The sequence below is a fragment of the Aquarana catesbeiana genome, linkage group LG04 (assembly GCF_042186555.1).
Source record: "Aquarana catesbeiana isolate 2022-GZ linkage group LG04, ASM4218655v1, whole genome shotgun sequence".
NCBI classification, from domain to species: Eukaryota; Metazoa; Chordata; class Amphibia; order Anura; family Ranidae; genus Aquarana; species Aquarana catesbeiana.
In genome coordinates this window covers 423288803-423312641 of record NC_133327.1, presented here as the reverse complement: position 1 = coordinate 423312641, position 23839 = coordinate 423288803, and the positions used below count along the sequence as shown (strand labels likewise).

General features: G+C 41.9%; 1 protein-coding gene across 5 annotated transcripts in view; it reads left to right on the top strand.

Annotated features, from left to right (window-relative positions):
* NHSL1 (NHS like 1) overlaps positions 1-23839 on the top strand; it is a 291056-nt gene that overhangs the window by 71569 nt on the left and 195648 nt on the right. The window contains exon 1 of one of the 5 annotated variants that reach the window (XM_073627370.1): positions 21046-21197. The exons of the other annotated variants lie outside the window; for them this stretch is intronic. Within the exon in view, the coding sequence (XP_073483471.1) occupies positions 21128-21197 (70 nt within the window). The 5' untranslated portion in view covers positions 21046-21127. Of the gene's footprint in view, positions 1-21045; positions 21198-23839 lie in introns of those variants that run through there. 5 annotated transcript variants of the gene reach the window in all.

Below are 23839 nucleotides of genomic sequence, written 5' to 3'. Positions count from 1 at the left end.
GTGGACGCATATCCGTTGACACCCACCGCTCCAGAGAGGAGACTGGGGGGTCCAATCAAGTCCGCCTGAAAAACCTGACAGGTGGACCCGATTGGTCTGCCCGTGTGAAAGGGCCCTTTAAGTGGGCTATTTCAGCACCACCCAACTCCACAAAAGTGGACTGAAAAATTGAAGGATTCAGGTAGAAAATTGTCAGTCGAACAATGACTCCATCCAATTAGCTGGCACTGCAGATTTTTCCATCCACATTGTTTAGAGTGGATGGCAAAATCAAATGATTTTTCTCATTCTGCTTGCTGGTGTTGGATTTTAAAGTTCTTTATTCACAACTTTCACAAGTATCTCAGTACTGTTAGGCCCCTTTCACACGGATGGATAGAATTGTGCTTTTAGCTACGGATTTTCTAGTTTTCTACCGCAGCTAAAAGCACACAATGCTTTCCTATGGCCCCATTCACACACTGCGTTTAGCTGCGATTTAGTTACATGCAGTTTTGTGCGGATAGAAAAAATAGAATTGACTGCGTCCAGGAGCGATTTAGCGCAGCTATCTGCACATAACTGCAGGTAATCGCAGTGTACTATTTCTCCTGCGGATAGCAGCGGCAACAAGGAAAGAAAAGCAACAGGAAGCACATCAGAAATGGCAAGAATGTTCCAAACGCAGCTAAATGCAGACGCATGTAAACGCACGTAAAGGCAGGTAATCTCACTGTACAAATGCAGCTGATCGCAGTGTCTGGAGTCTTGAATTTCACAGAACATATTACATGCTTTTAACTGCGGCAGAACAGCCGTCCGTGTGAAAGGCGACTAACATTGCAAATACTAAGTAAGATAACCGAAAGGAGAAAAGGAAAGAGAACGGATCTGTGATCTGTATATGGGAGGAAGCTCACTAAAGCAGTTATCTACTGCAGGAAGAACAAACAATAGTTGGAGCAAGGAACCGGAGGTCTGCGGAGGAGAATCAGGCTAACGTTCACATGATGTTTGATTTTCCAAGAACCATACATAGATTGTGGTGGGAAGTAAGGATCGGAGCCACACCAGGTTGCTAATCCTAATCACCAGAATAATATGAAAAAAAAACGTCACTTTTTGGTCAGTATTCATTAAAGATATAGGTTCTGAAAGATAGTTCATTATAGCTGCAAATATAGCATTATCTTTGTAATTCCTTCAAAACTAAGGAAACCACATCAGAAGGGCTTTATGTTGCTCTAAAATTGGAAACTCATAAGTTTAATTTGGTTTTAAAGACTGGAAATGTGCTGTTTTGTAAAAAAAAAAAAGGAACTCTGAATCATCCTATAGCCTTGAAGCTGCTCACAAGTGATCTGTGTATGATTGATGTATCCATAGCAGCTATTCTCAAACAAGATTCCGTGGAACCCTAGGGTTTCTCCATAGTTGCAAAGGGTTCCTTGAGCTGTGGTAGATTGATCTTCCATTTGATGATGCCTACATAGTATTGTGGCCAATGCCACCTGAGCAAAGACACTGGCATTCTGTCTGCTGTAAAGAGCATTTTTCCCATAGGCCACCAATGTAAGGGCATTCTTCCCACTAACCCCTGATAAATTGGTTTTAGCAGGGGTTCCCCTAGGCCTAAAAATGTTTATAAGGGTTCCTTGGGTGTTAAAAACTCGAGAAAGTCTGGTCCATAGTATAAGTTCTCATATGAATGTATCTTTGTCCAAAGGTGTCTAAAGATGATCTGCAGAGCTAAGACCACACCATACAACAATTTAATGTCTATTGGTCATTTGAACACACTAATGCAGTGGTTCTCAACCTTCTAGTGCCGTGACCCTTGATAAAATTTCCCAAGTTGTGGGGACCCCTAACAGTAAAATTATTTTCGTAGTGTGGGTTGTTAGCACCAAAGGCAAGACAAGTAATTTGCGCCCCTAACCCACAGAGACCGTTATCGCTCCCTCAGTCCTTTTCATGACAACTATAATCACAGGTAGTGTTACTCACTGTGTTTCCGGCTTCACTGTGTCTCCGACTTTGGTGTCTCGTAGCAGTGACACCTATGCCGAAATTAGGAGATAGGGTCTCCTCCAGCCCCTCCCACTTCACATTCCTCACCAGTCAGCTGACCTCTAGTGTCTGCCCCCCAGCCATGCCATGAACTGAATGGGCAGCTGCAAAGAGGCTGAGTGGGTGGCCGCGGGCTCCAGGGAGAGCCCTACTGGGCGGCTGCAAAAAGGCTGGGAGAGCAGTGCGAGCTTCAGGAACAGCCCAGGATTCGGTGACCCCTGGCAAATCATCATTCGACCCCCGAGGGGGTCCCGACCCCCAGGTTGAGAACCACTGCACTAATGGTAAACCCACCATTGAAGGGAATCATTTTTAGAATGATTACAAAACAGTGCCCGAGTGGTGTAGTTTTCTCTTTAGTAGGCTGGTATATGAGGAGTCTGTATGCTTCCCTCCACAAAGGTCACCTGAACCAACTGGTTGTGTTTAGGGACCCAACCAAAGACCTAGATCTCATAATGTTGTCAGTTTGTGTCTACACATGTGACTGCCATTCATTGTCCATGGCCACGTTAATTGAAAGTGAAAAACATCTTTATAGTGTTCTGTATGAAAAGTGATTTTTGTAGTCTGTGAATGAATAGGGCTTGTGTAGACAATGTTGTTTTACAGGTGTTAGACAAGCATTGTGGATCAAAAATTCTCCTTTACTTCAATGATGGAGTATCAATGACAATTTTGAAACTGCGTTTGACCTGTTTTGCTTTGATTTGATCTAAACCGAGGAAAGGAAACATTGGTAGATATGATTTCTAGCCCATTATGATGCCTTGTTAAATATGACCATATAAAGGGTTTATAGTACTGTATGTGAAAGTAGAGGGATAATAAGTCCATGATTTAGAAGGCGAAGGGCCTCTAATTAGTTAGTGACAGAGTTTCAGGAAGAGACATGGTTCCTGTATAGTTTGTTCCAGCATCTCACAGCTGTAATCACATTTTTCCCACATACAACAGTTTGATAGCACATTGAAAAAAACAAGCAACCTGGAAAGGAGCTGGTGACTGTTCTCATCTTCACTAGATGTGGAGAATATCATATTGATGTCAAGCTCTGTGCTTTGTGTTTGAATACAGAAGAGAAGGATTCTATATGTAACTATTGTTAAAAGTCGCTGCCCATTATTTTAGGAAATAATGCCTGGAATCTGATTGGCTGCCATATGCTGTAAAGTTACCTTTACATAGAATGGAAACACATTCCCTAATTAAGTAGAGGTGAGGTATTCTGATGTTTTTGGATACCTATATAGGGGACTGCCGCGTCACTAAGGAGCCGCTGCACGTGCCTGGCGGCCGCGATGTCCGCCGGACACCCGCAATCTCTCCTGACAGAGCCAGAATGAGGATTTGTGTGTGTAAACACACAAATCCCTGTTCTGTCAGGGTTGAGGAGACTGATCTGTTGTTCCTAATGGTTAGAAACAATGATCATTCTCCTCCCCCAGTCAGTCCCATCCCCCAACAGTTAGAACACACACACTGAGGGAACACATTTAACCCCTTGATCGCCCCCTAGTGTTAACCCCTTCCCGGCCAGTGACATTTATACAGTAATCAGTGCATTTTTATAGCACTGATCGCTGTATAAATGTCAATGGTCCCAAAAAAGTGTCAAAAGTGTCCGATCTGTCCGCCGCAATGTCACAGTCCCGATAAAAATCGCAGATCAGCGCTATTACTGGTAAAAAAAAAAATATTAAAAATGCCATAAATCTGTCCCCTATTTTGTAGACACTATACTTTTGCGCAAACCAATCAATATATGTTTATTGCATTTTTTTTTTAAATATGTAGAAGAATATATATTGGCCTAAACTGATGAAGACATTTATTTTATTTTTTTAATTTGGGATAATTATTATAGCAAAAAGTAAAAAATATTGTGTGTTTTTTTTTTTCAAAATTGTCGCTCTTCTTTTGTTTATAGCGCAAAAAAAAAAAAAAAACAACGCAGAGGTGATCAAATACCACCAAAATAAAGCTCTATTCTTCTCTGGTTAAGAAGGGTGTAAATTCTTGCGGGGCTGAAGTGGTTAAAGTGGTTTTAAAAGTAGAAGTTTTTTTTTTGCTTTAATGCATTCTATGCATTAAAGTAACATTAAACCTTAATTTCTTTCTAAATTAAAATAGTAAACATGTTATACTTACCTGCTCTGTGTGGTTTTGGGTTCTGCACAGAGCAGCCCTGATCCCCCCTTTTTGGGGTCTCCCGCTGGCGCTCCAGGCCTCTCCTTTTTGGCGAGGACACAGACCGGGGGACTTGGCTCGGCGCCTCCCCCCCCATCACAGCATTTGATTGACAGCATTGACTGCAGTCAGTCTTCCCAATGAAAATGGAGACAGTGGCGAGAGCTGCTGCTCTTGTGCCTGTCGTTGGATGGGATCGGGCTCAGGTAAGAAAAAGGGGGGGGGGGGCTCCTGCAGCACAGAAGATTTTTTTGCCCTAATGTATAGAATGCGTTAAAGTTTTACTAAACCCACAACAGTAAAATCAGTCTGTATATGCAGTAAAGCATGCTGGTTATACTCACTGTTGAACCTAAGGGGTTAATCCTGCACATTCTGTTAAAAGGCTGTTTGATCCTGTCTTCTCTGATCCTCCCCGTCTTCCACGGTCCCCAATCCATCTCCTGATAGTACAGAGCCCTGGGAGGCACTCTGCACAGGCTTAGTTTGGTGTGTATTGCTAGTTTTATTTTTTTGGGGGGGGGGGGGTGCATGGGATCTGCACAGGGCCAATCGGGACTGTCCAGACAGAGGCTCAGGAGTCCTGCAGCCTCATAGGACGGTCAGAAGAGAATGAAATCTCCTCCTACAAGCTTTAACCAGACACTCATAGAAGTCAAACGACTGCTATATACTTCTAATGAGAAAAGGTATTTAGCAGTTTATACTTACTAAAGTAATTGCATTTCCATGTCCTGTGTGAGACCAGATATAGTGAATGCGGGGTCCTGGGTTTAGTAACACTTTAGGGTAAAAAAACATGAGACTTTAGAACCACTTAAAAAACCTTCTGGGTGCAGCACCCCCCCCCCCCCCCAGCCCCCCTTATACTTACCTAAGCCCTATCTCTAACCAGCAATGTGCATGAGAGCAACTCTCCTGGGTCTCACTCTCCTCATTGACTCACACAGCAGTGGCAACCATTGGCGCCTGCTGCTGTCAATCACAGCCAATGAGACGAGAGTGGGGGACAGGGCTGAGCCATGCTCTGTGTGTGAGTGAATGACTTGGGAGTGAGCCTGTTTGAGTGCCCCCATAGCAAGAGGCTCCTGAATGGTCCTTTGAAAAGTGATTGCTTTTCAGGGAGTCAGTAAACATTGCTGCTAGTGTGAAAGGAGTCGGAGAAAGTGATACACACCCCTCTAAAAAATTCATACAGTGTGTTTGCTTTATTTTCCAGCCATTTCTTTTTATGGGTTTGGTTTAAATTGGAACACATGGTATTGTTTGTAAACTGCAGGTTTTTGCTGTTTGTTTAGTATTGTTCGTTGTTTGTTCTTTACTTGTTACTTGATGAATTGACAAGCCTCCTGCTGGACTTACTACTATTACACATGCCATATAATGTTACCAGCTTTCTGTTTGCAGTTTCCTTGTACAATAACAGTGGGGCAATGAGGTGGGACCCCACTATTCATATACTACTTTTATTAACACGGAGGAACCCTTAAAATAACTTTAAGGTTTCAGGGTGCCCCTGTTAATAATTACTATAACTGTAGCACACAGGACATTAGTGTGGATATAAGAATAAGTAAAAGAATAAGGAATTGGTATGGTTTCTGTATCTGACACCCAGGGCTGCTGTATACAACAAACTATTGACAGTAATAATAATGAAATACGACAATTAATGGCCAGTAAAGAAATGAAGTCTATGAAAAGTCTAGTGCTCCCTAACATTGGTGGTAATTGAAAAAGTCCCCCCTCAATTAATGCTTTGCACACTGCTATACACCCTCAAATATTTCTAACAAACATTTGCATAAAAAAATTGGAATTTTGGTTCACATACACTATATTACCAAAAGTATTGGGGCATATGAACTTTAATGGGTCCCAGTCTTAGTCCGTAGGGTTCAATATTGAGTTGGCTCACCCTTTGAGGCTATAACTCTTCTGGGAAGGCTGTCCACAAGGTTTAGGAGTGTGTCTATGGGAATGTTTGACCATTCTTCCAGAAGCGCATTTGTGAGGCCAGGCACTGATGTTGGACAAGATGGCCTGGATCGCAGTCTCAAAGGTGTTCTATCAGGTTGAGGTCAGGACTCTGTGCAGGCCAGTCAAGTTCCTCCACCCCAAACTCATTCATCAATGTCTTTATGAACCTTGCTTTATGCACTGGTCCAAATCATTCGGTAGAGGTGGGTTATGGGGTGGGGTTGTTTTTCAGGGGTTGGGCCTGGCCCCTCAGTTCCATTGGGAAACTCTTAAGACGTCAGCATAGCAAGACATTTTGGACACTCTTATGTTCCCAACTTTGTGGGAACAGTTTGGGGATGGCACCTTCCTGTTCCAACATGACCGCTCACCAGCGCACAAAGCAAGGTCCATAAAGACATGGATGAGCGAGCTTGGGGTGGAGGAACTTGACTGGCCTGAGTCCTGACCTCAACCCAATAGAACATCTTTGGGATGAATTAGAGCAGAGCCTGCGAGCCAGGCCTTCTCATCCAACATCAGTGTCTGACAACAAACATTCCCATAGACACACTCTTAAACCTTGTGGACAGCCTTCCTAGAAGAGTTGAAGCTGTTATAGCTGCAAAGGGTGGGCCAACTCAATATTGTACCCTGCGGACTAAGACTGGGATGTCATTAAAGTTCATGTTTGTGTAAAGACAGGTGTCCCAATACTTGTGGTAATGTATATTGCAATACATGTTCAAGCTGGCCAACTGCGTCAAAGAGTGCTCCTCTTATTGATAATTGAAAGATCAATGGTGTAAGTGGTAACTGCTCATTGTTCAAGGAAACCCTTGCATTCTCTGAAGCTCTGGTGCCCAAGCTGCAGACCTTTGGCACTTTTTGTGCAGCCCTTGGGAGGCCCTGTAGCCATTGCTCCGTGTCTCCAGTCTGTGGCTCCTGAATCTCTTGTAACATGTCCACAGTCTCTGACCATCTCTTGTAGTGTGCCCATAGTCTCTGACCATCTACTGTGTAATTCCCATTGCCTTTGACCAGATTTTGCTGTGTGTCTGCTGTTCCCGACATTGAATATTCACTGAATATCATGTGCGGCCCTGTACACACAATAGGATTTTCCGATGGAAAATGTGTGATAGGACCTTGTTGTCGGAAATTCCGACCGTGTGTAGGCTCCATCACACATTTTCCATAGGAATTTCCGACACACAAAGTTTGAAAGCTTGCTATAAAATTTTCCGACAACAAAATCTGTTGTCGGAAATTCCGATCGTGTCTACACAATTCCGATGCACAAAGTGCCACGCATGCTCGGAATCAAACAGAAGGGCAGCACTGGCTATTGAATTTCATTTTTCTCGGCTTGTTGTACGTGTTGTACGTCACCGCGTTCTTGACATTCAGAATTTCCGACCAACTTTATGTGACCGTGTGTATGCAAGCCAACATCCGTCGGAAAAAATCCCATGGATTTTGTTGACGGAAAATCCTATCGTGTGTACAGGGCATTAGTGTTGTCAGGGGCCACACTTGAGGCCCCCTATATCAAGAAACCTGGCTGCTCTGGAGGAGCCCTAATTGAGAAATGCTGACTAAAATGCAATCTTTTGTGTATTCTGTATGGGTTCAGTGTTCACTAAAGTAGTCTCATCCTCTACATTGCTTTAATTAGTCCTTGTTGAATGATGTGTTGTGTATTTAATTACAGCACTTTAAAAAGCTGTCTTTACTTAGGAGCTGATAGAGTATCATGGCTTTGTTTCTGTTAACTGTTCCTTTACATTTACTGTATAGCTTGCTTTGTCTACTCAAAAGAAATTCATACATCATTAAAAAATGTAATTTGTGCTATTATCTGAAAAAACTGTTTACTTGATTTTTATTGAGTTAAATGGTCTTTCTAATTGATTTACTAAAGACCAAAAGACAGTTCACTTTGCCAGTGCTGCTGTACTTTGCAAGGGAATAATCCCCAGAGCTTAGTGAATGAGGTGAAGTTCCATTGACTTCCATCATCCAATCACGCGGAAACAAATATGATGCTGTTTTTTTTTTTTTGGGGTGTTTCTTTGCACAGTGAAGCTTCACCACATTCACTAAGCTCTAGGGAAAATTCCCCTGCAGAGTTTAACTTCACTTGCAAAGTAAACAATGTATTTGCCTATACAGTAAAACCTTGGTTTGAGAGTAACTTGGTTTGAGAGCGTTTTGCAATACAAGCAAAATTTTAAATTAAATGGTGTCTTGATATACAAGTAGCATCATGTCCCAACCGAGTATAAAAGAGAAGAGAGGCACCTCAAAGTGTAGCAATAAGGTTACATTTAATGAAGGTACAACATTTAGCAACATGGTTGATGATTAAAACAGGCACATCTAAGTATGCAGGCGTCTGGGGTAAAGCTGTCCACATAGACTGTCCTCCACGCCGCCATCAATGACATCCCTTCCACGCTGCGCTCCATGAGCAGTTCAAGCCTCACTTTCAGGTCACTCTACTGCAGGGTAGTCTTCCCGGTCACGCATTCAGACTGACAGCAGTGAGAGCCGTCAGTGCAGAGGACGGTCTATGTAGACAGCTTTACCCCGGATTCCTGCATTCTTAGATGTGCCACTTTTAATCATCAACCATGTGAGTTGCTAAATGTTGTACCTTTGTTAAATATAACCATATTGCTACACTTAGAGGCGCCTCTCTTCTCTTTTATACTCTGTAGCTCCTGATGGATTTTGCTTCTAATCCCCTCGTGGAGGCTGCCATTTGTGGATGGACATTTTATGGTTACACAACCTATTACATTGCTATAATCTTTTTATGTGGACTATAAACTGAAGGACTTATGAATAAAATACAAGCATGTTTCTGGAACAAATTATGCTCGCAATCCAAGGTTTTACTGTACAGAGCATAATTCGTTCCAGAAACATGTTTGTAATCCAAAGCATTCGTATATCAAAGCGAAATTCCCCATAAGAAATAATGGAAACTCAAATGATTCGTTCCACAACCATTTATTTATAAGTCCTTCAGTTTATAGTCCATATATAAAGATTATAGCAATGTAATAGGTTGTGTAACCATAAAATGTCCATCCACAAATGGCAGCCTCCACAAGGGGATTAGAAGCAAAATCCATCAGGAGCTACAGAGTATAAAAGAGAAGAGAGGCGCCTCTAAGTGTAGCAACATGGTTACATTTAATGAAGGTACAACATTTAGCAACTCACATGGTTGATGATTAAAAGAGGCACATCGAAGTAGCAGAATTATTTCATGTACAGATTTATAGTTACTGAGGTTTGACATTTCCAGGATTTTGGTAACTGGTCTGTTTATGGTGAGGAAATGCTCCTGTTGGGTAGCAATAAAGTGGATGTAAACCCAATGTCATCCTTTCTAAGCTACTGCCATAGGGGTTATCTATAAGGATATACATGCCTCCTGCATGTATCTTTACCTGTCAAATGTCTCCCCTCTGTCTGTTATGAGAGCCAAAATAACTGCAGATTCTGTGGGTGGGTCTGTTGTCTGGAGCTCGGTGGGTGGAGTCATGATGTCAGTAGACTCCCCGCCCACCTCTACACTCCCCTTGTCAATATGCATTTTCTCCTGTGTATTTCTTACACTGAACTTCTGCTATGATCTCTAACATCCAGTGAAAAGACAGGAAAGTAACCACATGACTTCAGCATGCCAAATCATGCTGAGGTGTGGAACAGCCAATCCCTGCAGAGCTGCTGAAGAAAGGAGTGGGGGAGGGAATTAAAAAATAATGCATGTCTTAGGCTAGTGCACAAGAAATGTAAATCACCTGTCACTCACAGCAAGGGGGAGGATTTGACAAAGTTTTTCTCAGTTTGTCAAGATTTATCTCACTGAACAATAAAATAGGATTGCTCAGAGATGGATTAACTCTTTGTGGCAAGACTGGGCTCAAATGATAGGAAATCTTATACTCTACAGTATGATATATACAAAAAAAAAAAAATTTCAGGTTTACATCCACTTTAAGTGGCATTGACATTGTTTGCTCAGTTTTCTGTTGATCCCTATAACCTGTTACTTCCCAGTGCTGCCAGACTGAATATCAGTTGAATGTGCATCACTCAAGCATCTAATTCATTTCTTTACACTTCCCCAGCTCATATTTTTATGTGATATGTATTCTATTTTTCTTAGTAATGCATGGAAATTTGGTTGAGATATTTGGTTCCCAATAAACTAACTTCATATTGAAAGTTTTGAATTTTAGTATTTGGTTTTCTACCAGTTGTGTAACTGCTGTCACAGTAGCCCATGTGACTGTTTGGGTGAAAAGGGACAGAGCAGACTTTCTGGTGGCAGTTTCAGCATTTGTTAAGGTATTCACCCCTGGCTGTGTTCCTCCTCAGCGATAAAGTAATCTTCTGCAATCTTCTTTCCCGGGATTGAGGAATGCAAGCTTTAACATGTGTTGACCCACCTGCCTGCGTTAGAATAGTATTGGTCCACTCCTCCCCTGGAGGGCTCATGTACAGAGTGTTAATGCACCCCAGTACGGCACCCCTTCCACTGAACCTTCATGTAGGTCACACGCACACTGAAAGGGGATCATTTTTGGAGCACCGTGGCATATGTACTACCACCTCCCCTGCCTTTGCAGTTTAGGAGGGAGTGGTTGGGGGGGTGGTCGAAACGTGGCTCCACCCCTCCAACTGTAAGTGTAAACCAGGCCTAATTGCCACAAAATTAAGACAATAGGTCAGTAATTCAAATTAAAAATGTCTAATAAATAAGCTCAACTGCTTATTCTTTTTTCAAATTTCTGTTGAATGGTAACATGTTCCTAATCAGACACTTGATTAAAGTTGGAAAAAAAATGAATGCAGGATACTTTGCTTAAGATCAAGTTGCAATGCCCCTGAACACTTACACCCCTAAAAGCAAATACTGCTCAGAACCGCTGTGACATATTTACAGCTGTCGTTGATTTTAACAGGGCTGTGTGCTGTACCTATGCCTCCTGGATGCCCTGAAATGCCTGATTTTTCGCGCTGTATGAGTCAAATTGCCCATATGCATGAGCCCTTATGGTATTTGTTGAAATCTTTGAGGATCTTTGAAGGTATGTTCACACCAGCAGTGTGCAGTGCGATGAGGTGGAATAACTGCAGTACAAACAAATGGGAACCACCTCAACTTATAACTAACATTTGCAGCAAGGAACACATGGAAGGGCGATGCATGTAAAAAAAAAAAAAAAAAAAAGAGAAAAATTCTAGCTCACTTTTCAGCCAGCCTGCATCAAACCGAACTATCTTTTCTAACAGTTCACGTTAAAAACATAGGGTTTCGTTTGCGCACATATATGCATAAGCTGCAGTGGCCACATCACTGCACCTCAGTGTACTGCAGTCCTAACCCTATACATTTTGAGAGTCTCCTGATTTGGAGCAGTACCAATGCACCAGTTGTGGCTCATCACACTGTTTTTTTTTTTTTTTTCAGCAAGCTTTATAGAAATGTTACACAGTGACATTTCATATCGTTCTTTTGACTGCCACACAGTGCAAGGCGTTTGATCGCCTTACCCATATCTACTAGTAGATCATGAACAGGTGACTGGTAGATCTCGGTCTGGACTTACTGACCCACCATTCCAGAGCATCAAACAGAGTGGAATGCGGAGGTACTACTTGTAAATTTGGAGCTGTAGTAGGGAGCGAGAGCCGCATAAGCTGATGCCTCTTCTGTAGTGCTGACTCCTTATCCCGGCTAGCCTTCTCCAGGGTGGTACCAGCAGCAGGAAAGAAGAGATCTTCAGCCCAGTGTGAAGCAATACACTGGGCAAATAAGTATAGAGCTGCTTTCACATTGATGCACTGCGGTTTACCCACTCCGTGGGTGCAGTGCAGTGTACCTGCAGCTTTTCTACGGGTTTGCTGTTCTTAGCCGTAAACTTTACGTGTGAATGAGCCCTAAGGGTGCCGCTGTCGAATGCAACTAAGGGTTCATTCACAAGTGCAGCAGCCACTGCTGCTCCTTTAGGCTATCCGAGTGCATGTTGACAGGTGGTAAGGAGGCAATATGTTGTCTCTTCACCACCTGAATAAAAACCATGATTGCACTAGTGACACGGTAATACAGCAATTAGAGGTTTAAATCAGGTCTGAGGAGGCGACACAGGGCAACACTGTGCCCAGTGATCTTTGACTTCCCCCGTGTTGTTCAGGTAGATCTCCACCTCTTTGACCTCCCCAGCGGTAATCCCGAGTGTGGCTCGGGGTTAATTTTCAGTACCACTCCAGCCACACTCGGGATTGCATCGCAGGATCCAGGTACAGTTACTTACCTTGTCCCCTGGATCCTGCGATGTTCTCCACCGGATCCTCCCCCCGATGCATCAATGTTCCGGGGTTCGTTCCCTGTGAGCGTCGCAACGTATGGGGCAGAGACTGGCGGCAAATTAAAAAAGTACAACAAACATAAACACACACAAAACATTGTAATCTGTACATTACATTGCTGTCTCAAAACATTTCACCTCAGTTTTGTCCCTAGTGCTTTGTCCAGTGCTCTGCCTGCACTATTATATTATATATATACCGTATTTTCTGCCTGGAAACTTGTGATTGTCCATGGCATCCAAAAAGCATCCCTCTACGTCAAAAGCGGTTTTAGAGTTTTTATAGTGATTCGTGGGGAAATTCGTCATCAGATACTGAAAGTGACAATTCTGCGACTGAGCTCAGTGATGTGCGAACTTGGTACTATATTGACTGTGGTACGGATCATGCAGCACTGAGCTCAGTCGCAGAATTGTTGCTGTTGTCACTTTCAGTGTCTGATGACGAATTTCCCCACAAATCACTATCGCTCAATTCTGCAAGTGATTCTAATTCACTATCACTGTTTTCTAGCTCCTCTAAAACTGCTTTTGATGTAGAGGGATGCTTTCCATTGTCCCTGATTGTGACGTTGTTGTCCCATGTTTCAAATTTTTTCATATCCGGGATGTTTACTAAACCAATACGCAGTGTCTAGTATTACAGTGACTAGTAATATTGCACTCTTGTTTGGACAAATTTCAGTGTTTTTGATTTGATGACATTATTGAATAAAATGTATTATTATTTTTTATAATTATTTATAGTTATTTATTATATTATAATTTATGATTTTGTGTTTCAAACTTTATCATACCCGGGATGTTATTCCTAATGCCTAATGCACACGACCGGACTTTCCGGCAGAAAAGGTCCGACCGAACAAATCCGTCGGACATTCCGATCGTGTGTGTGGGCTTCATCGGACCTTTTCTGTCAAAAAATCTGACGGACCTTAGAAATAGAACATTTTTCAAATCTTTCTGACGGACTCGATTCCTATCGAAAAAACGTTAGTTTGTATGCTAGTCCGACGGACCGAAAACAACGCAAGGGCAGCTATTGGCTACTGGCTATTGAACTTCCTTTTCTAGTCCGGTCGTATGTCATCACGTTCGAAACTATCGGACTTTGGTGGGATCGTGTGTAGGCAAGTCAGTTTAGTTGGAACTCCGTTGCAAAGTCCTTTGGAGTTCAGTCTGCCGAGAAGTCCGCTCGTGTGTACGTGGCATAAGAATTACAGGCCTACAATATAGAACACCAAATTTCCATGCAAAACAAGGTACCGCTTTGACATTAAAAAATCAGACATAATCAGACCGCCAGGGAGGTTAAGGTTGCCTTACACTGTGCTAGAAAAAAGCACGGCCTGCCATACTGTTTTTCAGTGCACACCACCCACACATCTGAACCGGCCACATAGGAAACGGTGCATTTTGCCTTGTCTTGTGGTCAGACTGCTCTGGAATAGCCGCCCGATGCAGTCCGGCTACGCTGAGCCCTGAGACTGATTTACTTTACAATAAAAGCAGCTAGAAAGGGCAGGGATTGCTTTTAAACTCCTTTACTGCTTGTTAGGAATTTGTAAATTGTTTATTGTCCATAGTCTGGGTATATAGGGATAAAACATCAGGGAATGTGCATTTATTCCAGAGGTATACTAAATATGTTTTTTTTTTTTTATTTGTGTTGATATATGTGTAGTAAGACATAGCTTTTAACAAAGAGAATTAAACTTTGCTGTGCACATACCAATTATTAAAATGAATAAACCTTTATTGAATAAGGCCGCCTGGTCTTGATGGCACCTGAATCATTCAAGGCCAGAGATCTTTCATTGGGTCCGATATTTATTAATAGAAAAGTTTCATAATTTATCTCAGGCATTAGATAGACAAAAGGATATTGTGTGTTCTAGTGGCAGAACAGGTCTGTGGTATAAGCTGTCATACTGACGGGTTCCTCCCTCTAGTTCCAGGTGTAAGACTTATGTAGATATCTAAAGCTGGAAGTGCAGCAGCTGGTTTGTCAGGTTACATAAGATGACATTTCCACCCATACTAGGCTTGATCTTTTTGTCAGGAGTAAATAATGAGCAACTGATTAATTAAGTCCCACTTGACCTGTTATCTTAAATGTTTTCCCCTAGGACTGACAAGTCTTGTTTTTTTATTGGTTTTACATATATTGTGTTTCTATCCAACTGTATAGTTGCAGGAGGGTTTAACCACGATTCAGTCAAAACGACTGTTGAGGTGAGATTCTAATTTTAGCTTATTCATTCCAAAAAACAGACCGGTTTGCCTGATTTAACCTCTCACCCCTAACGTCATTTGTCTTCTTTTAAAGCAATCAGATCCACATTTCACAATACTTTTATTCTTTGGAACTTGTTTTAATCATTGTTCACTTCTTTTCTCTGTTTTAATGGCATCCTGTCTTCTATTGCCTATAATCTCATTCTTACTATGAAATGGCAATAAAAACGTATGTTAACGCCACCCATTATTATATACGGATATTCTGGCAGAAGGTTTCGTCATCTGAAAAACAAATATCGAAGCTAAAGTCCTCAGGAGGAAACCGAGAAGCAAAAAATAGACCTGTTATTAGAATTTTTATTTTACTGTATTTTAAATTCCACTTGAACCTGAGCTATAAAAGTTGCTGCGCATAGCATTGATATTATGTAATAGTCACCATGAAATTCTCATCATTAAAATAACATTGGTAAAAAAAATCCACTTGTTCATTCTTTTGGCCTAGGCAAGGAAATAAGTTTGATTACTAAACAAATGGACTCACTTTTTTGCAGTTCGGTTTCCCTTAATATTGCTGCAGCAACAGAATGCCTCTCATTGGTATGCCTCCTAATTTAAACCATTCCAAAATTTAGGCAGCGTGGCTCAGTTGTCATGGCACCACTCGAATTGCAAAGCGATTGTTGTGTTGCACATTAGCAGCCCTTCTCCAAATGTTGTATGCATATGGATGTGTGTATATATTTATATTATTGCAGTTATGTTGTTATGTGATGTACTAAGAAGCTTTAGATATTAACTGCAATTACATTGAAAATAATTAATAATTACTATACAGTATTTCATCTGCTAGATCATAAAGCTCAACAACAGGAAACCTAAAAATCCTCCCTTGCAGCGAGGCTGCTTCTGCACTGCAGGCATTGAATGCTCATGTATGTCTAGGGTACATATGTCAAACACAAGGCCCACAGGCTGAATCCGGCCCATCAGCCCTTGTCTTGTGGCCCTCGTGCCCAGTTTTTCCGCCCGACTGTGGCATAACTACATTCCACCACATCTGGCTCTCACCCTCCATTCTTTCCCGCTGTGAACCCTTCTGTGTTTACAAGGGACAGCTTTGCTTTCTGCGGCTCCTGGATCTAAAAGATCCCTGCATGCACTCAAGGCAGGGTACAGCGGGGACAGATCTCCAGAGTGTGAGAGGGAAAATGATCTCCCTGCAAGGCGAGGCGGAGCTGCCTACACAGGAACTTGTACTAGAGCCCAATATATACAGGTAGTAGAGCTACCTACACAGGAAGGTACTAGGGCTTCCTACACAGGGACATACTGGAGCTGAGCCAGGTAGGAGAGGGTAGAGGAGGATGCGAGGAAGTTTTGGGGGGAGGGGGGGGTTGGGGTTGCACACTATGCATGGTGCATCCCTAAACCCTGCCCTCTGTACACAGCGCACCACTGAACTCTGTACGTAGTGCACTCCTGAACTCTGCACTCTGTACGTAGCGCACCCCTAAACCCTGTACTCTGTATGTAGCACACCCCTAAACCCTGCACTCTGTACATAGTGCACCCTTAAAGCCTGCACACAGCAGTGTATTGCAGTACTGAACTCTGCACTCTGTACATAGAGCACTCCTGAACCCTGCACTTTGTACATAGTATAATCCTGAACTCTGATACAACCGGCCCTTTGTCATACAATCATACTGCTGATGCAGCCCGCAATGAAATTGAGTTTGGCACCCCTGGTCTAGGGAAAGTAAAAGCACTTTTATTTATCTGATCCTCCACTCCCCGCTCCCTCATGTTCTAGTGGTTGACTGTTTCTCGAAATCCTCACTGAGGGACTGTGGTCCCTGCATTGGTTTTGATGACATTGGAGGATCTTAGACCACCAAAGCATAAAGGAGAAAAGGCTGTGAGGACCGGTCTAGCAGTGCAGAGGGGTTAGAAGAAGAGGAGAATCAGGAAGATAAAAATGTTTTACTTGTCCCCTAGGCATAAATGAGTAGTAATCCCTTGCAGTCAGGTGCAGCCTCATAGCAAGGGAGGATTTTTAGGTTTCTTAGGAGTTCAGCTTTAAACTGTCCACCTACTTATAGATGGTCATACATGTTACCATCTTCTTGTACAATTTCCATATGCTTTTCTTTACATTTACTAAAACTATGTCATGTGAGGTCCTACTTAAACACTCCAGTCAATATATATGAAATAAGCCAGCCCTTTCAATAGTTGCTTGTAAACCTTAAGAAAATTGAACACATTGTAATATATTAGCTTTAGAGATGTAATATATGTGAGCTTCTGAAATTTTAGAACAGCCATTCTCAACATAATGTAACGTAATAGAGTTCCTCCAGAAGTTAGTAGGGATTCCTTGAGCTCTTGCTGATTGACCTCTCATTTGATGCTATCTGCATAGTTTCGGGTTTAAAGCCACTTTGTCAGCATGAACCCAATGTTCCTTTTTTAGCTTTAAGAGGACATTCCTCCCACTAGCCACCAATGTAAGGGGCATTTTCCTACTGACCACCCACCAATTAATTTATTTTAGAAAGGGCTCCCTGAGACCTGAAAATCTTTTAAAGGTTCCTCTGGGGCAAAACGTTGAGGAAGGCTGCTTTATAAGATGTGAAGATGTCTTATTTTCCCTGAATGATCAGCTATCAATTATTAATTGGGCAACCTAAGTTCAGAAGTGGTGTAACTACATAAATAGGAGACCTTTTCTATAGAAAAATGTGGGCTATATTTACTGATCTCCTTCTAATAATGCTTGTTGTCTGACTGGTATACTGATCTAATGGCTTTAGCATTTTTTAAACGTATAATGAAAAAATAAAATAGAATACAAAAAACATTAGTTTACTTTTAATAGATGTAAAAAATAGATCTGTTGTATGCTAGATGACTGCTTGGATAATGATTTGTGCACCCAGTGTCTCCATGAATGTATCACACAAGATTTGTCTTTACATTGGCCTATCAATCTACACACATATCACTGAAATGTTTGCACTTATGCTTTCTAGAACTGATAATTTGTTGGCTGGTGTTCTCACACAAAAAGTGACCAGTAGCGAGAAAGTTACAAAAGTATACATTATAGCTTGCTTGATTGCAGATTTCCGACCATTAAAGCAGTGAATAAGAAACTTATAGCCCCAATAACACCTCTCCCCCCTCGTCAGTTATACATTCTCTATGTCTTACATGAATAAAATCCCAAGAAATAACTAAAAAATACATGAAAACTCAAGATCATGTGGTCGATTCAGGAATATCTACCTCTAACATCTGGAAATAGGCAGGGAGCAGCTTCCATATAATGCCTTGTACCTCCAGCAGCAGGAGGTGTATAGTCCAAGTAAGGTGAGCCATTCATGCCCTAAGGAAGCGTAATCAGACACTGCTAATGCCCTCTTTCTACAAGGGGAACATAAATAAAATGGTTGTAAACCCTCATATACACCTAGTGAAGTGACTGGCCTCAGATGATACACAGAGATGAAACAAATCCTCCTACATAATGGGTACATGTCTTTCTGCAGTCTTCTCTTCTCTACATCTGTTCAAAGTTCTGTGTTTTTAAAGCTTGTGTGAGAGTTCAGAAAAAAGGGGGCGGAGAGCTTTGAAAGCTGATTAGAGGGAAGAGACCCCCCCCCCTTCCCCCTACACAGCACACAGGAACAGAGCTGAGGCTGTCAATCAGCTGGAGCTCCCTCAACCTGTCACCATTTTTCTACTTGGTGTCAGGAAAACTTGTCAGAAGTGACTCATGCTGATAGAAGAGGAATGAAGCAGCAGACAGAAATCATACTTAGTGCTCTGGATGAGACAAGTACACACTATAGAGGGACATGTTTTGTTCATATTTCAAGTCTAAGGTTCACAACCACTTTAAGTCACCATATAGTCTGAAGAACTACATTAGGATATTGAAATGACAGGTGACAGTGACAAGAAAGGGCCATGCTATGCTGACTGTCGCATAGCTGGTAGTGCAGGTAAAGTGAGGGACAGATTCGTTATTTAAAGTTGCAGTTTAATCCATTCCAGAAGGAGGTGATGACCTGATAATAAATGAAAGGACATCTGTGATGACTATAAGTGATAAATAGCTAAGAATTTTTTTTTTATGTTTTTTTTTTTTTGTTTTTTATTTTTTACGTATTACAGAGTAAGACAGACAAAAAAAATTATGGTATAAGGCCATCAAAACAATATGTGAAAAACAACCACAAAGAATACAGGCGCAAGACAGTATGCTTACATTATTACTGATGTAGGCTTGTGTAAAAGGGAAACAATGAAAGCCATAAGGCATCCGCAATCAAATATGAACTCATCTGGTAGAGATGAGAAATGAAGGGTTTGTCTAACGCCTTTCAACACCTACAATACAAGGCCGTCTCTGACATTTGTTGAAGTTTGAGTTCTGCTTTAAAGGTAATGTAGACATTTTAACCATTTCAGCCCCGGAAGATTGAGCTGCTCAATGACCAGGCCGTTTTTTGCGATTCGGCACTGCGTCGCTTTAACTGACAATTGCGCGGTCGTGAGACGCTGTACCCAAACAAAATTGATGTCCTTTTTTTCCCACAAATAGAGCTTTCTTTTGGTGGTATTTGATCACCTCTGCGGTTTTTATTTTTTGTGCTATAAACAAAAAAAAGGCGACAATTTTGAAAAAAAAACACAATATTTTGTACTTTTTGCTGTAATAAATAGCCCCAATTTTTTTTGTAAAAAAGCTAATTTTTTCCTCAGTTTAGGCCAATGTATTCTTCTACATATTTTTGGTAATAAAAATCACAAAAAGCGTATATTGATTGGTTTGCGCAAAAGTTATAGAATAATAGGGCTTTCTTTTGGTGGTATTTGATCACCTCTGCGGTTTTTATTTTTGCGCTATAAACAAAAGAAAACGTCAATTTTGAAAAAAACAAATTTTTTTTTTACTTTTTGCTATAATAAATATCCCAAATTAAAAAAAAATAAATACATGTCTTCATCAGTTTAGGCCAATATATTCTTCTACATATTTTTGAAAAAAAAAATCGCAATAAGCGTATATTGATCGGTTTGTGCAAAAGTATAGCGTCTACAAAATAGGGGATAGATTTATGGCATTTTTATTATTATTATTTTTTTTTACTAGTAACGGCGGTGATCTGCGATTTTTATCAGGACAGCGACATTATGGCAGACACATCGGACACATTTGACACATTTTTGGGTCAATTGACAACTATACTTTCATCAGTGCTATAAAAATGCACTGATTACTGTGTAAATGTCACTGGCGCGGAAGGGGTTAACACTAGGGGGCGATCAAGGGGTTAACTGTGTTCCCTAGGTGTGTGTTCTAACTGTGGGGGGGTGGGACTGAATATAGGAGATGAGAGATCGTGGTTCCCAGCACGTAGGAACTCACGATCTCTCTCTCCTCTCCTCACAGAACTGGGACGTGTGTGTTTACACACACACTTCCCTGTTCTGCCTCTCGTGCCCACGATTTCTCGTGGCCGGCGGTCATAATGACCGCTGGTCACGAGCATCAGCAGCCCCCCCGCGCTATATATTATACAAGTTTCTGGTACAATTTTCATTTAGATTTACCAAAACCATATAATAAATAACAGATCAAACCTAAGCACTTTCAATTTGTATGCAATCAGGCAGGCCCTTGTACTACATAGCTGAAGGTAAATCTAAAGGAAATTGAACAAGAAAATTGTATAATATATGGCCATTAGACAGTCGCAGGAACAATCATTCATCTCTACTGACTTTTATCTAACATCTGTGTGGGTATCTTTAGTGGCAATAAATTGCATGTTCAATTAGACTCAAGAAAGTGAACCACAATGAGCAGATGGTGGCATAATTACCACTGAGCACGAACGAATCGTTTAATTTCATCATTTTATCAGAAGCATATTGATATCACACCAATAATGGATTCTGCGTTCAGCTCTTAATTCATGTTGTACTTATTATTTGTCAGTCACATTGTTGTAAAGATTTACAGGCTCCTTATTACGAGAGCACAGTCTTTTGTTTGAATCCTTAAGAAGCACGGATTTGGTATTCATTTGAAATCTCACGCCTTGTTAAAATAGAAATACACTTGATCTTCTCCTCCTCCGTCTCCCAAAAGGAAAACGCACGTGCGCTGCTTTGTCCTGTCATTGCTGTCTTCATCTGTGCACTTAGAAATATTTGGAGCAATTTTGGTAACATTGTAATACGTAGAAGGCTATTCTTTAGCTGAGTAGAGTGGAAGAATGTCGGTGAGAGGACTACCTTTCTGGATTGTGAAGACGAGAAAACGTGGGACAAAGAATCCTTCATTTGGTATTTATAGTATTTCTATGTCTATATATATATATTTTTTGTCTTTTGTAATGAAATAGATAGTAAAAGTTCATGAAATTTAGTGTGCAAGAAGTGAATTGGCTATGAATTGTTTACATAAAATCTTGTGCAAGTATATTCTGATATTCCTATAGTTGTGAAGTGCATATTTGTCCACCAATAGGCTTTTGCTTGATATAGCACAACGGATTATATGTAGATACTGTATATGGAAGGAAAATATATAATTTCTGCTTCAACCCTATTACGTCTCAGATTAGCACAAGACAGTGGGGTAGATTTACTAAAGCTGGAGCACTCAGAATCTGGTGAAGCTGTGCATGGTAGTCATCGGCTTCTAACTTCAGCTTGTTCAGTTAAGCTTTGGCAATAAAACGTGACTGGTTTCTATGGAGAGCTGCACCAGATTTTGCACCTTGCAGTTTTAGTAAATTACCCCCTTTGAGTCTAATGAAGCAAAAAAATGTTGAATAAAGGACAAAGGAACTGTATCTAAAATATTGTATGTGGACAGAGAACAGACTTGTTTACACTCGCCTATCTCCAATCCGATCCAATTAAAAAAACAGAAGGGGATCTGTCCACTTCTGTCTGTGTGGAGAATGGACTTGAGTCAATTTACACTAGGGTTGCACCGATACTGATACTAGTATTGCTATCGGTGCCGATACTGAGTATTTGCCCGAGTACTTGTACTCGGGCAAATGCTCCTGGTGCCTGACCCGACACTTTTTGTATGAAGAGGCGGCTCTCAGAAGTCAGTGGGCGGAGCGGAGAGCGAGTCCTGGCAGTGGAGAGCGAGTCCTGGGCTGGCAGCAGCGAAAGGTAAGCTGGCTGGGGCGGGGGTGTGGGTTGCACTCGCAGCTGTCAGAATCGGTGACCCGGGCCGTCACATTCGTTAACGGAAGTGACAGCCCCGGTCTCCGTCGGAGATTGAACAGCACGACACCCATCCTAGTACACCCTGCACTCGACCTCAGTAAGCCAGTAGTCACAAGGCGGCAGCGGACATCTTGTTACACCCAGCCCATATAGTTCACTAACTATATGGACTGGGTGTACAAGATGTTCGCTGCTGCCTTCTAACTGCTGGCTTACTGAGGCCGAGTGCAGGGTGTACCAAGATGGGCGTCGCAGCACTTGTATACTCGAGAAAGTTTGAACTTTGACTGTTATGGATTGACTCTCTCATCATTTCATTGCCATTGCCTGCCCATCAGTTGCACCTATCATTGCCCATAAGTGCCACCTATCAGTGTCCATAAATGCCACCTATCATTGCCCATAAATGCCATCTATCAGTGCCCATAAATGCCACAGATCAGAGCCAGCATATCAGTGCCCATAAATGCCACCTATCAGTGCCCATGAATGCCACCTATCAGGGCCAGCATATCAGTGCCCATCAGTTAGTGCCAGCATATCAGTGCCACCTATTAGTGCTGCATATCAGTGCCATCTATGAGTGCCCATCAGTGCCACTGTCACATGACATTAAAAAAAAGTATCGGTAATCGGAATCGGCGAGTACTTGAAAAAAAGTATCGGTACTTGTACTCAGTCTTAAAAAAGTGGTATCGGTGCAACCCTAGTTTACACCTGTCTATCGCCAATCCGATCCACTTAAAAAAACAGAAGGGGGTCCATCCCCTTCTGTCTGGGCGGATAACGGACTTGTGTCTGTTTACACCTGTCTATCGCCAATCCGATCCACTTAAAAAAACAGAAGGGGGTCCATCCCCTTCTGTCTGGGCGGATAACGGACTTGTGTCTGTTTACACCTGTCTATCGCCAATCCGATCCACTTAAAAAAACAGAAGAGGGTCCATCCCCTTCTGTCTGGGCGGATAACGGACTTGTGTCTGTTTACACCTGTCTATCGCCAATCCGATCCACTTAGAAAAAAAAGAAGGGGATCTGTCCCCTTCTGTCTGTGTGGAGAACGGACTTGTGTCTATTTACACCTGTCTATCGCCAATCCGATCCACTTAAAAAAAAAAGAAGGGGATCTGTCCCCTTCTGTCTGTGTGGAGAACGGACTTGTGTCTGTTTACACCTGTCTATCGCCAGTCCGATCCACTTAAAAAAAAAAGAAGGGGATCTGTCCCCTTCTGTCTGTGTGGAGAACGGACTTGTGTCTGTTTACACCTGTCTATCGCCAATCCGATCCACTTAAAAAAACAGAAGGGGGTCCATCCCCTTCTGTCTGGGTGCAATGGATCGGACGGCTCGTAGAGTGGGCTGTGTCTGCTCTGCATATTTAGAGTGGACATGGACCTGTCATTTGCCCGCTCCGCTCATTGTGGACTGGTTACCAAGTTGCTAAAGTGGCTCTTGCTCCTCAAAAGGTTGGGCCTCCCTGGTGTAGGGTGTTAGTTCACCTTCTCATCTTTTGTGGAAAGGAGAAATGACACTTTAAAACACTACGATCGTCAAGCCCTGTGGGTGTTTATAACAGGACAGTAGTTTTTTATTCACACACTTCTTTCTAAATTGTGAATCCAATTTTCAGTCTGGAGATTTAATTCTAAGGGCTAGTCCTAGCAGGAGTACAATTTTCATTTAGGACAGACGATGGCAGGTTTCTTCACTTAACAGCTTCTAATATCTCTGAGACCCTG